Here is a 14,965-nt window from a genome sequence, read left to right as displayed (position 1 = left end):
ATTTGGCATTACATCATATTACCGACAGCAGTCCAGGACACTGATTTCCACAAACGGCCGATGGTTTACCTTAATCTGCCAGGCCTGATTCATAATATGGCAGCCATGTTGTCCAGGTTTTATCTGAAGCCTCTAACATACACACTTACTAATGCCAGGCTTCACCAGAAAAGGCCGGATTCTCCTCAGGAAATACGGTCTGCTTACTATATTTAAAAGAAAATCCTCTTTGAGTAATCTGTAGAGATATCTACTGTACGTGATCAAAGCAGAAACTGCAGCCTTGCAGCTGTCGTGGGATTTAAAGCTCAGAGGAGCAGCACAGAGACGCAGGAAACTTGGACACAAAAAGACGAAATTGGGTTGTAGATCAGTACTACTGTGTATATGAAGCATCATCTGTAGTCAAAAAAACAAAAATTTGTTGTTTACCCTCATATCTATTTTTCTTTTTCTTAAGACACCATGGTTCTCACTACTAATTGTTAACAGTAAAAGGTTTATTTGAGAGGTTGCACAAGGCAAGTAGCTGTCGGTAGTGGACTGCAAGCGCCGGATTCTTCTCTCACTTTATGTTTATGGTCAAATCTGCCCACTTTTGAACAGAACCTTCCTTTCCTATGTGTAAGACTTGTCATCAGTGGTTTGTTCTGATTTTAAAGGACACACGAAAAGGAGTCTGTGTTTAAAGCTGGAAATGCCACATTGTCATTCAAATGACAAATTGTAATTTAATTTCATAATGCAACATTATAGTGACTATGATTTGCTCAGTTTGAGTGTCTGAGACACTAATTCATGTGTTGGCCACATATTCTTCAAAGTGATTTTGTTTAGAAAGATGTCCCATACACCTCTGATTCTTATCACAAAGCGCAGCCCCCTGCAGTAAAAGGCTGGTCCATTCTGACAGATTAAAATATTGTGATACTTTTGACCAAATACCTTAATATAATGTAGATGCAATTCAATATAATGTAGTCATGTTTTGGGAATGCATATTTGTGCTTAAAAAGATAATTACCCACAGGTAAAAAATTATAAAAGTTTTAGATTTTGATAAAATCCAAACTGGAACGTAGCCTTTAAGATGAGGAAGACACAATGTTAAGCCATATTACAATAAGAAAAATCTCAGACAATATGTACCAATAGTCTCTTAAAATTATGTCTTTACTAGTTCTGTATATTTCCCAGCTCTACTGCAGTTTGGACATTGTTGTACTAACGTGACACCACTGTGTTGATCTGCCTTGCAGGTGTTGTTCCATGACGTGGTGGCTCTCACACAGAAGCTGTTCCCTATTGTCGAGGCCATGCAGAAGCACTTCAGCGCTGGCTCCGGGGCTTACTACAGCGACGCCATCTTCTTCCTGTCTGTTGCCATGCATCACATCATGCCTGAAAGTAAGAAAAGCACATGCATTTCTTAGTCCATTAAATAACTACAGATTTAGAACTGATCCATGAGTGTCTGATTAGATTACCTCTAATAGGTTGTTGGTGACTTGCTGTAATTTTAATCACTGATGTATATTTTCTCTCTTACACCTAGTGGTAACTATCCATGCAGATTGCTTTAGTTTTATTTGCAGAGAGAGAGTTGAATGGAGCTCTAAGCATTAAGAATTGACATTTACAGAAAAACATCTTTCTAGAAACAATGTCCCATAGATGTCAAATAGATGTATAGCTTTTTGGGTGTGTTTTAACAGATCATAATTGAAATATGTACAGGCATTATTGATGTAAACACATCTTTAACAGAAAACATAAAAAAACATAGATTTGATTAACGTTTAGCATCTTTCCATGTATTGAAATTCTGTCATTCAACATGAAAGTGATAGCAGGTTCCAATGCTGTATTTTAAAATTTGTTATTAGAGCTATCCTTCAAATTTGGATCAAGAATTGTGCCTTAAAGTTTCAAAATGTCACTTTCTGTGGGGAGGAAATTGTACATAGCAGACACCATAATTTGGGAAAAATCTTCAGTGTTTCAGTTATTAAATTACTTAAATTACCTGCTGGCTGAAAAGGGCCTATGCATTACATCTAAATAAAGCATATTATTTATTTTTTTTACATAAATACTGTATCTTACTTTATATAGCTTTAAACTTAGTATTATGCTTTGACTCTCTAGCAGACCATGTTTTAAATTCACTTAGATGCTCACTTCTGTATCCTGGCACTGCTGGTGCACAGCTGGAAAAGTCAGTATGGGCAGGTATCTGAGAGACACGTGGCATGCTGCAGAAGCCCTGGGGCGTGAGGAAGGAAGGATGTGTTATGTTGCTGCTGCCCACCTTAGTGCCCCCTGTGTTGGTGCTGACCGATGGCAGCGATCTCCTCTTTTGTGCACTGTTGTGGCTCACTTCAGCGGATGTGCAGCGTGGGGCATCACTCCACAAATGAACCAAACCATTGGGCTTTGAGTCAATAGTCACCAGACGCACACATTTAAAACCTGATATCAATTAGAGAGCAGAAGAGGAAAACAGTGAAGAAAAAGATGAATGTCTTAAGGCAAAACAGGATTATAAATAAAAGATTGTGCTTGGGGGGATATGTTTGAGTGTGTGGTCGCCACTCCGCTGTCAGTTCTGAAAAGTAATTTTGTTTGTGGAGTACAAAGTTGTTTTGACTAGATTTGAAACATATTGCCAATGTAGCATTGGGTGCATTTTGTTAGAGCAGCCCCTTGTATAAACTAGGGGTGTGTGTCTGATGGTGTGTCATGTTGTGTCCTTATTGATCAACCATGTGTCACCTGTCTGCTCTGTGTGTCCAAGTAGTCACACATTTCTATTTAAAGAATGCTTTTATCTGTAAAGGGCATGTGGTTGTCTTAACAGAGAGAGTGGGGGTACATGGTGCACAAACCTACACCAGTGTTATTTTCTTCACACAATCCATCTTTGATTTAACTACTTTTCTAAAACTCTCTTCTTTCAGCGAGCAGACACAGAACATCATTTATGATTAATGACACAGTGAAACACAAAAATAAATAGCAGCTGCAAGTGGGAGGGCTGGAAATTTAACATCCTATAACTTGTGAAGTGGGAGATGTTGTGATTTCAGCGAGTTTAATTTGGTTGTCAAAAGAGAAGGAAGATGTAGAAGAAATTGTCAGCACTTTGGGCTCAGTGTTAAGCCAGCTACGCAGCCTGAATAGGAAAGTGTTTGCTCAGTATAAATGGGAAGTTAGAATGTTTGTGAGGTCTGTATTTTATTTTTATTAGACCTGTGAGTCTAGACTCAGAAATGGACATTTCTGTCATTAAAACAGTCTATTTTGTACTCAACAATATTTTTATATAAGCCAAATAGAGGTGGAGATCATACGGTGATTTCTTGTACAATACCACCACAATATTTTGCTTATAGTAACAGTAGTGTCACAATAAAAACAAATGTTCAGTATATGATACTCATTGCAATCTATCATATGCTCTATTTATTTATTATGGTTTATTAGGAAAAGCTTTCAGTGTCAGCATTTTATAGACGGTTGAAACGAACTAAGTGTTATCTAATGCACACCTGTAAGATTTATATGTAGGAAAATGAAATCACGTGAAAGAAAAGTTTATTAGAGACATATAAACCATGACCAGTACTGGATTTGTGAGGCTCATACTGATATTGATATTTGTGCAACCCTTAACCAGAGCACATAGCGAACTGATCGCTGTGCGCAGAGTCTGCGTATCACCTGCCTGTAACATGCATGCGATGCGGCTACTGTCACAGATAATGTCGCCTGGATGTTAGAGGCAGGTGTTCAGTGATGCAAGGCGTGCATGTATTCCCGTTATAAGCGGCAGGCACCTCGACCTGCTGCTGGTTGAAAGTTATAAAGTTACTGTAATGGGGTTGTACTGTGCCCTAATATAAGAAACGCTTAACACACACACAAAACATGCAGTATCCAGATCTATCTGTACTTACATCTTGCCAGCATATCTGAATGTGTTTGTTGCTTGAGTTTGAGAGTTAAGCATACATTTGAACATCATTAGAAATTGTATATTGCATGCAAATAACACAACTGCGACACACAAGTCCATTTGTAAAGTTTATTAAGAAACATGTTTTCCCCAAATACCTCTCCACCTCTTCTGGAGGGGTGGCAGAGGGCTGAACCAAGTGTGGTAGAAGTAGGAGGGGGGTTTTGTTTTGTTAGAAGAGGATAGACTTTTAAAGTACCCAAATGATGAAAATTATGATTGTAAATTGTATATTTGTAGATGAATAATATAAATTCATATATATCTTGAAAAAAAAAGATATCGCAATGTCATTTTTTTTCCCAATATCGTGCAGCCATAATGTGAACTATTTACTATTTATCCAGTTAAAGTTTGCAAACTTGTTTGTCTTATAGCGTTTGTTCAGTGTAGCCTAAGGGAAGACATTTAAATATACAGTAAATGTAACAGTGTTTAAAGCTTATAGATCATGGACTCTATTTTGACACCACCTGTCCTTGGAGGATGTAAATAAAATGGCACAATGGAAACCTGTTGTAATTAATGATTAGGTTCCTAAGAAACACTGTTTTTTGTTCGTGGAGAGGTGTTCCATGTTTTGTATCCCCTCTAGAGGTCTCAACATGCTGGGACTTGAGTCTTTCCTACAACCTTGACCTCTATTTTCCACATTAGGTAGAAGTGGGACCGCTAATGTGTGAATTGCTAAGTAAGAAAGATGGTACCTGGAAGCACTAAAACATGTGTCCTGACTTCCTCTCACTAGTGGACCAGTGGGCATAACAGGCACATTATGGTGAAGTCTGCGGCAGCTCCAGCTGCCCAGTTATACACTTGATCAGGTCCACACAGCAAACTTTGATTTGTACTACTATAAAATCCATTCGAGGACAGACTTCACCGCACATTGAAAGGGGGACTACCCAACATTCATAGCAATACGGATGTACTATATACAACAAATGCAGTGCAGTCTCAACGAGTCAGTGTCCCTTTCTGATTGAAATGCACATGTGCAACAGATTCAAATAGGCACCCCTTGAATCCGCAATGAAACCTAAAAAAATTAATATCTGATGGAAATTACTTACTTTGAATCAAAGTTTCCAAAAACAAGACCAAAAACCAATTAATACCAATTCTAACATTTTGAGTACATTTTTAAATGAATTGTTATTTGTTTCGTGGTGGTTAATGAACTGGTAGCAAAGTGTCCACAGAAAATATTAAAATATATTAAAATAAAATATTTTTAATGGTCAATAGTTGTGAGTTAAAGCAACAGCATCATACTGGAAAAGAGTAACATTCAGCAATTTGATTTAAGTCTAAACATGGTTTGCTTGCAGCAAAACTAGTATTGCCTTGTCTTGTTATTTAAAAAATCTACTATTGTCTATTATTTGAAAAATATATATAAATGAATAATCTACTCCTATATGAAAAATTAAAAATAGATTTAATGAATTTAAAAATACAATGTGGATAATAACAAACTCTGTAACTATTGATTTTTATTTAATGATAAACTCATGATCTGAAGCTTCTTTGTGTTTTTTTGTTTTCACTGTATGTTTCTAGAAGCATTTTCTTACCAGTGCTTGTGACTAGAGCAGTGTTTTTCAACCTTTTTTGAGCCAAGGTAAATTTTTTCATTGAAAAAAATCACAAGGCATACCACCAACCGAAAATGTTAAAAAATGAAACTCTGTAGCCTATATTAACAATATACAGTCATTCTTATCAAAATGTCTTGAATAGGAATCAAATAAACACAAAGAAAAAAGTCTTTTATGATCTTTCATATTTCTACCTACTCAGTGTGAAACCTGGGCCTGTTTGGATGAACACAGAGCTGATATTCTGGCAGGAGATGGCGTTTAAGCTTACTTGGGACCATAGCACTGTTGGCTAGCTTTTCACCACACACCAAGCACAACGGAGTCGGTGTCATTGCATCCCCGGTGAAAGTAAATCCAAATGAAATCTAGCTTTCGCTGTATTGCCTCGAGGTCACCGTCTTTGCTTTCTTTTGACCTCCATTCATACTAGGGCCTTCAACTGGGTCCGAATTTTGTCCAGGGCCCTGTTCGGAGTTTACATTTTTCCTTTTGTAAAACTTCTCCATCACTGTCACCGTAGTCTCGCTAGCCACAATGTCACTGCCACCTGTCGCATCCAGGCATCACTAATTCTCTTGTCTCAAAATACAAGACAATTAGCTACCTGCTGCCACCTACTGATATGGAAGAGTATGACATGGTTACTCTGCCAGTCACTAGACAGCACAGACACTCGACAATGGCATATTATTTGCAGACAATAATTCATTAGTTTTCAAAAAATGTTTTTTAGACCAATTAGGTGAAATTGAATCATTTTCCACGGCACACCTGACGATCTCTCACGGCACACTAGTGTACCGCGGCACAGTGGTTGAAAAACACTGGACTAGAGGACCCAGTTTTTTCTGGACTAGAGGACCCAGTTTTTTCTTGCAACAGGAAACACGTCAACCTTTGGATGCATGTGAACATAATGAGGGTGAAAATGAATTAAGTGATCTCCTCTTTCAAAAAATCCAGGGTGTTTTCCAGTGAATGTTCGTAAAAGCAGAAAACAATTACTAACAGGCTGTAAGTGCTCACATCTAGACTGACATTAGGACTTAATGAGGTTGACCCACTTTCTTCCTGAAAAATATTTGATGTTAGACAACAGTGTCTTTGTTGTTTTGTTGCTGTGGCTGAGTTGAGGTTTAGTCAAACAGGACTGTCTCACCTAACCAGAGCCTCAGGCGAGCTCTAAGCCACCCTAACGACATTATTCCTGCAGTAAATTTGTAACACCCGCGCACGATTGATTTTAATCCCCTCATTACATTCAATAGCAGTTGTAAAATAAAAAAAAAATAAAAACCAAAAATCCATTTCATGGGCTCATTCTTCTCCAAACAACATTATATTTGAGGGATTATTTAAATAAAACAGTGATTTATGTGGACTCTTATTCAGTTCATTCCACTGTCTTCACTTCAGTAGATTCTGCCTGTTTATCTAAGTACATTCAGTTTCTTTTACTTCATATTGTCTATGTTCTTCATCCTTGCAAGACCTAGAATTCAGCAGAGGTCTGCCATCATTAAAAATGTCTGAGTGAAAGTCAATTTAAACAGTCAGTGAAAAAATCCATGTATTTTTCATTGGAAATCGCCAAAAAACGGAAAACAATGAGCCTTAACTGTATTTTCACCTCCAAAAACAGGATTCAACGTTAAGTGGTTCAGAAATCTACTTGCCCTATGTCAATTTTTACTTGCCCCTAAACAAATTATTTTATTTATTAGCACTTATCAAATAACAACAAAAACTAAAGTTAATTGTCATGTTTAATCTTTATAAATAAAGTAAATGAATCAGAACAAGGACACAGTGTCATAGATGCAAAGCAACAAATATTATTGCATATTGAAAATCGTATGGTATGTCGTGAAGGAAGTTCCATTTCACAAAAAAAAACAACTATTGCCTTGATCTTTCTGCCCCATTCCAGCCCTTTCTACCCTTAACTTAAAAATGCTGCCCATTCATACTGTTGAGAGTGATGGCTTTAAGGCAGTGGTGAAAACACTAGATTTATGAAATGTAATACCAAATGGCAAGTATTTACCCAAAAATAAATCCCAAAGGTGTCATGAGAAAGTGGAGCAAGCAGCAACAGTCTCGTAATACATTTAAATCACATTTATAGTGAAATCATAATCCTAATATGCTGTAATAAAACCACATAGCCCTACTTTCACCTTCACAGGACTTTGTGTTGAGTCATTGATCTAACATCAAACCCACCACATCAGTGTTGTAACAACTTAACGCCCTCTTCCTGTTCTACTCCCACTAGTTGAGCCCTGTTAGTGCAAACAAACAGCGCCGACCACTCGGAGATTACTCTTCCGAGCCCCGCTATGTTGCCACAGTACATGAAGGCATTGTGATGGCAGCTTCCTTGTTTAGAGAGCACAGAAAACAGGTCAGTGCTGTGTTGCTGAGTCTTCTTTTTCTGTCACTTGTTTCAACAGAAACCGCCACTCAAATATCGTTGCAACACAAACTTGTAGTCCAGCTATGATCTCCTCATAGTGACATGTACACCCTTTATTGTTTAGCATTTCAGTTGGCTTTGTTGAGGCCAAAGTTGTGATTTTTATTCCCCAAATTAGGTTGTTCGTTTGTGATGTTTGGCCCCTTTTGAGTCATTCAATTATGTATAAAACCTGCAACTTTCACAATAACTGTAACATGAGTGACAACATATTACATCTAAATTACTTTGAAACATTTTTGACTATTAAGTTTTAAGTTGATTATGGTCCAAATGCCAACTTACTAACAGTGAAGCCTCTTTATTTTCCTTCTAATAAATATTTTACATACTGGATGGATGATGCAACAGAAATAGAAAAACAAAATCACATTTTCCCCTATATAATAGTGCACATTTTGTGCTGCCAGAATTATCTTAAAAGTTTTACACTTGCTGGCTGCTCGATCTCAACAAGTCTTTGAAGAAGTGAAACAGATCTGAATTCATGTTGAATTGAGCTCTGAACGTCCATGATGCATACACAAACCCATTCAGCTCATTATTTTTAAGTACCCTCATCTTTTAAGTCCTTTAGCACCAGTTGTACCAACTTCCACAGTTGCTGTCAAACCAGCCTTTTGCGTTGTCAATAAATATTTACTGCCCTCAAACAAGAGGCTGTCCTCTTTGACAGCATGTCTTAAGCTGACAAGTGTTTTCATCAGTCCAATAATCATGTTGTGCTGCTGGCACACCATTCCTGAGCATTTCCCATCCTTTCATCACCATGCCAACCAGCAAAACATAGGAAGTTGAAACAATGAACAGATGAGGGCCTGAATATCCTGGATACTGCCGATTTCATCTACAAACAAGATGTACATTCACAACTGCCAAATGTGCACTTTTTTTATAGTCATGCTCAACTTTCTATACATTTCTCCCCACAATTTGACATTTTTATGCAATTTTGGTTTTTTTAGGTAAATGGTGACATTACAGAAAGAAAAGGTCAAAACGCCACTAGAGAGCAACCATTTAATTGTTTTTCAAGAGTCTTGTCAGAGTCTGCTCTTTTTTCCTCTGTGTATTCCTGAAAGGACTCTTAGAAGTGATTAGGCAGGCAGTCAGTCACTGGATGATATGCGAGTGGTCAGAGAAATTCACCCTAATTTTAAAAATGGAGAACTCATTTCTTTAACTTGGTTAAAAAGAAGTTATTATTCATCATCAATTCACATGGGGTGGACAGAGGTCGCTTGTTCTTTGTCAAACAGCCACCATTCTTTTAGTAGTTTACACATTTAGAATAATCTTTAATGTTTTTCTAAAGTTTGGTGCTGCATAATCAACGTGTTGTGCTCTTCTTTCAGGTCTGACACGCATAGTGCAGCTTGACCTGGACCTGAAATATAGGACCAACATCAGGGACCTCTTCCAAGAATTTGACCAGTTTCCTCCTGGAGCAGTAATAGGCATCACTAGAGAGATGCAGCCAGTCTACAGGTAGGCAGTGTGGCACAACCAAGCTGCAACCTCCAGGTCTGAAAAGTAAAGCCAATGCGGCAGTGCCTTAAACCTGCATTCTTTCTGATTACTGATTGCAAAAAGATGTCTGATTGTAGATTTTTCACTTGAATTCTCACTTGATTTATTACTTCAGTAAACGCTTTCCTAATGAGTTTATGGTCTCAACCGTTAGTTTCAAGTTTTCTTCAATACAGCATGATGTTCATTTTGTAAATTATGGTCACATTTAGAGTAAAATAGACGATAAAGCAGGGTATGCTTTAGGGCGGGGCTGTCTTTTGATTGACAAGTCGCTACCATGACGACCTGTCAATCAGGATAGAGGTGATGCGTATCCACTGCACTGTGTACATTGACATAGCCATGAACTTGATATTGGGTGCTGTCGGTGTTTTTGTCTAAGACCCTTTTTTCAGTTCATGCAAGTTAATTGTAACATTTTGGTCACCTACAAATGTCTTGTTCAGCGTTCTGTTGTACTAAAAGACACTCTAGAAGTTGGCTATTCATTTTTTGAGGTAAGTACATTTTGTTATAATCCTGTTTTTCACTAGCCAAAATTAGCATCCCAATTCACAGTTAACTTGAATTACAGATGCACCTTGCTAACCTAGCTAGTGCTAGTGTTAGCTGATAACTCCCGGTCACCTCCGGTTACTGGTTGCAAAAAACCAAGACAGTGACGGTCTAAAAGCCAAATTTGAGGCTTTAAAACGGTAGTCCACAAACCAATGGGTGACTATGTCCACTTCTTTTATACACTCTATGGGCACAACACATCAGCTATTAGTGAATTTGTCAGGGCCATACAAAAACACTAAAAGTCTGTGTGTGCAATATTTAAGTGCCAGATGATACAGTGCTTTGAAATCTATTACTTGTGTTGAAATGCACATGAATAACTGGACCGAGGTCTCTGCATTCATTTTGGTGCCTCAGCTTTGAAGTGTCCACTCACTGTCGAGACGTTTTCTGGCTAAGATTGGATCTGCAGGGCCTGCATCTGTCAAGAGAAAAGTCCTGACTTTGGGGCTTTGCCTTTAAACAGGAAGACATCATTTGTGATTAAAAAAAAATGTGTCCAACCAAAAGTCTGTGGACACAGTTAAGTTTTGGACTGCGGAGTGAGTCACAGGAGTCCAACATTTGGCTGTTATACATTAATAGAGGTGATTTTTGAAAATGTAAATTACAATTTGTCCAAGTGTCCAAGTTCACTTGTGACTAGGGCTGAGTATCAAACCTCAATACGTTGTGAGTACAGACTGAAATGTGTCCAATGCACAGACTTCGTGTCGTGTTTTCATATTCTTTGGACAGATATTTCTTGATTTAATTCATAGATTTGATCATTTTGCTTACAACATGGTCAGACAGACTAAAATGTAAACTGATTACAGCATTGTCTTCTTGTTTTGGTCACTCAGAGTGTCTTCCCTATGTGCTGGTCCATGCCTAATCTTGCTTTAAAAAGTTGGAAACGGCATCAAATTGTTTAGCTTCAACATTTCTAAAATGATAAAAAATATCTCTTGGTGTCAAGTTTATTTTTCTATGCTGTATTTATGCATGGAATTGTTGAGAGCAGCCACATTAGCAATATCCTTATTGTCCCCATCTCCTTCTCACTAATGGGTTAAAAGCCACCATACTAATCTCACTCACTGTTGTTGACCCCAGATGGAGTTTAGTTTTCATGGGCCTCACTTGCACATTCACAGTTATTTTCTCTCACAGCTTCTAGGTGAGAAAGAACATCAGAAGTCTCTCATACAGACTCTGATTCACAAGAACCTCAGCAGTGTTACCAGTCTGTCATTTCCCAGCTACAAGCAAAAATTAAAAAGTTATTATGCAGCATTTATCAGAAACAATTAGTGCCTTTCTGATGATCCATGTAATGATTGTCAGTCCAGGATTATCATGATAAATGAAATGCAAAGTTTTTGTTACCACTCAATATCTGGAAAACCTGAAAGATGTGTTTCAATAATGGTAAATTCTAACATCAAAACTGGGATAATAACAGGGATGTAAATTATCATATCCTTCTCAAATACAAAGTTGGGAGGTTGATTCATTTTTTGTAGTTCTCAAGTGGAATATACTAGGCCTATTCATGTCTTTACCCCTGTTTTACATTTTTAGATTTTTTTATGTAAAATAACTGATATTTTATAACCCACACCAATAAGGATTTTTTTTTTTAATGGAAATGCCACTCTGTTTAAGCAGTAACACCACATTCCTAAATCTGTATAGTATGATGCTTCAGCTCTTTCACACCTGAATCATAATCATTTCCAGGCAGAATCTAATGACTGTGCGACAGAAAATGTAATTGAATGGAAGTCCTTTGAACACTGACTGAATAGCAGAAGTATTGCTAATGTGCTGCTTGCATGATGCAGCTGTCTGGACTTTGAATGAAACTAGAAATTGTGGTGTCATTTGCAAAGGAATATATTACCATTGTATAAAATCAACCAGCCACAAACCACAAACTGCTCAGAACCATCCTTTTACCTGGCAGCTAGAGCCAGTGCTGCAAGATAGTGATCCATGATAGCAGCTGTAAAGTCACAGTTGCAAGATAGTGCAACACTGATAGTCACGGTCCAAAATTAGCACTTGCCAAATGCAAGTACAAATCATTGGTGAATAAAATAAATTAGGTCAGCCACCATTGGCGGGTTGCTGAAATAGACCTACTTTACTACAAACTGTCATCACTACAACACATAAGTTGATTGACCGTTTTGTTTTGCATCGACTCTGCACACTGGTGTTGGCATGCAACGTATGGCTGTCAGTAATTGTATTGTTGCTATTCTTTGATTGACCTTCGCTGTCCACCATCACCACGGTTACGCTTCGTAACTCAGTGGATGAAAACATAATTGATTAAAGACCACAAACTCAATAGCCCACATTAGCTGTGTCAAGACGTCAGCAACTGCGACATTACCTACTACAATGACTGTGTGTGTGTGTGTGTGTGTGTGTGAGATGATACAGTAATCTCAATTAACATTTTAAAATAAAAGTTGAGTCTCCTTACAACAGCATCTGAAATTTCCATTATTATAGTTCCCTTTTTAAAAGGTTAATGGATGGGCAATTAGTAATTACATTGTTTTAATGACATATCTTATGCAGTTTTATGGCCGGTTGAAACATATTTTGGCCGGTAAATTTTTTCAGTTTAACTTTTTGACCAAAAAGTTAATTTTGGACCCTGCTAAGAGTATGATGTGATGTTTTCATGAATAAGCTATTTTAAGTCCTTCATGCCAGATAAATAACTGAGGATTTTGTAGAAGCTAAGCAGAGAAATACCTCTTGTCAGGAAATGTTTTGTTCTCATCCTTGAATCCGTGATTCAGATGTGTCTCCTGACTCTTTGTCAGCCTGTCTGGAGTAAATAAACAATGTGCTGACAAACACACTGATAGGATCCACATAACCTTCTCTAACTGGCTGTATTATTTGGCCTACAAGTCGACTTCATTGGGAACTTGACATCAATCAAGTAAACTTATTGAACCCACTTTGACTTTAGGTTATGGCGCCCCGTGGTGGCACTGCAGAGCTTGAGACTTAACTCCTCCCTCCTCTCATCCTCAACCCTGCACACCAGTTCAAAAGGAAGAATAGGCTGACTTCTCAGACCATTGTTTTCATCCTCAAACAGCTCATACCTTAGCAATGTGCACACACTGGAAGGATGTGCGTGGAAGAGTCACAAGTATCGAAAGTTAGCATCAAATGCTTAGTTGGATTCTTAGTCTTTGTCATTTTTAGTGTGTTTTTTCAAAATTTTATTTAGGCAATGTTCTTTTACGGCTGCTTGTGTCAAGACAACTTTAAACACTGATGCAAAAGTTGTCAGACATTGAGAAGTTTGGCATGTTTTCTTGAATGGAGAAAAAAAGTTCCTACAGATAAACTTGTGCTTCTGTTGGCACACTCCGGTCTATTCATATCAGTCTGGAAAGTTATTGAGAAAGAAGTTTTGTGTTTTGTGAATGGGTACAGATCAATTTTCTTTACTGTCCATCCCACTTCACTTGTCCCATCAGCCAGTTTTTCTTTCTCATATTGACTTTTGATCAGAGCCATCGGAATAAGATAATGAAGATACACACAATCCACTCAATAATAACACCAGCTGTTATTCATCCATATTTCATACTTAATACTGGGAATGAACTGTGTGTGTGTGTGTGTGTGTGTGTGTGTGTGTGTGTGTGTGTGTGTGTGTGTGTGTGTGTGTGCACGCAAACAAGGGACTCCTGCCTTTAAGCTCTTTGTTCCTCAGCTGATTTTTCCGTCCCTCTCCAAGATAGTAAAACAAACATGCCTGGTTCGTTTAGACTACTTCACTGTTTTCCACCCAGGCACAGCATCAAAACAGGACGTGTGTGTGTGTGTGTTTGTGTGTAGGACTACATGAGGCAAGGTGAGGTGGCGGTTTCTTGTAGCAGCTGCTTACTGGGATAAACATACAGCAAGGTGGTTTCCTCTGGGGTTTTAAAGTCTGTGAATGAAACACTGAATCAGAACATTTGATTTTGGCTAGAAGGCATATTAAGATAACTCAGCTTTGTTTGTTCTTTCATAGTTTCCGACTCATAGGCATCCTTATCTTTCAGTATCTTCTGCACATTTAAATGTGTGTGTAAATTTTCCTCATATAATTTTGCCACCATATTAATCAGATGTTTGTGAAGCTGCGCACACACAGAACAGACAGCTAGCGGACCGTGAGGAGATATTCGCTGAATTTGACAAAAAGAGGTGTATTGGATTAAAATCGCATAACCCACCTTTAATATGTGCCTGTGGTTTACAAATGAATTTGTACCTGTATGCGTGTGTGTACCTGACACAGTGCTCCACTGGACAAAATGTAGGCCAGTATATTCCTGAGTGCTCCTCCAGCCTCTCCCTCTCTCTCACTCACTTTCTCTCTCTGTCTCTCTCCTCTCCCACCACCACCCACTTCCCCAGATAGTGGGCAGTCTGCCCAATAAAAGGCTGAACAATGAGAGGCCTTCATCCATCAGTACACATCGCTCACTTCTCTGTTTGGGTTAGTGTTTGTTATGCACTCTACTTTCTTCTCTCTTACTGTCTATATATATTTTTGGAACTGAAAATAAGTCCAGGGACATTTCGAGAAATATTCTTGGTTGCTGCTTTGCCCAGGGTTTGATTAAAAGATTGACTGAACATCAGTTATGTGTATTCAGTACAGTCATGTTTAGCCTAGCTTTGCTCAAAGACAGGAAGCAGGAGAACAGCTAGCCTAGCTGAAAGGTACCTTCCAATAATTACAAAGCTGTCTTA

At 38.1% G+C, this 14,965-nt stretch overlaps 1 protein-coding gene across 1 annotated transcript in view; it reads left to right on the top strand.

Annotated features, from left to right (window-relative positions):
* xxylt1 (xyloside xylosyltransferase 1) overlaps window positions 1-14,965 on the top strand; it is a 33,335-nt gene that overhangs the window by 7,335 nt on the left and 11,035 nt on the right. The window contains exons 3-4 of the mRNA XM_044201116.1: window positions 1,260-1,407; window positions 9,457-9,589. Of these exons, the coding sequence (XP_044057051.1) occupies window positions 1,260-1,407; window positions 9,457-9,589 (281 nt within the window). The remainder of the gene's footprint in view (window positions 1-1,259; window positions 1,408-9,456; window positions 9,590-14,965) is intronic.

Source organism: Siniperca chuatsi, linkage group LG6 (assembly GCF_020085105.1).
Source record: "Siniperca chuatsi isolate FFG_IHB_CAS linkage group LG6, ASM2008510v1, whole genome shotgun sequence".
Lineage (NCBI taxonomy): Eukaryota > Metazoa > Chordata > Actinopteri > Centrarchiformes > Sinipercidae > Siniperca > Siniperca chuatsi.
Note: the sequence above shows the minus strand (reverse complement) of the source record. Positions and strands in the feature narration are given on the sequence as shown.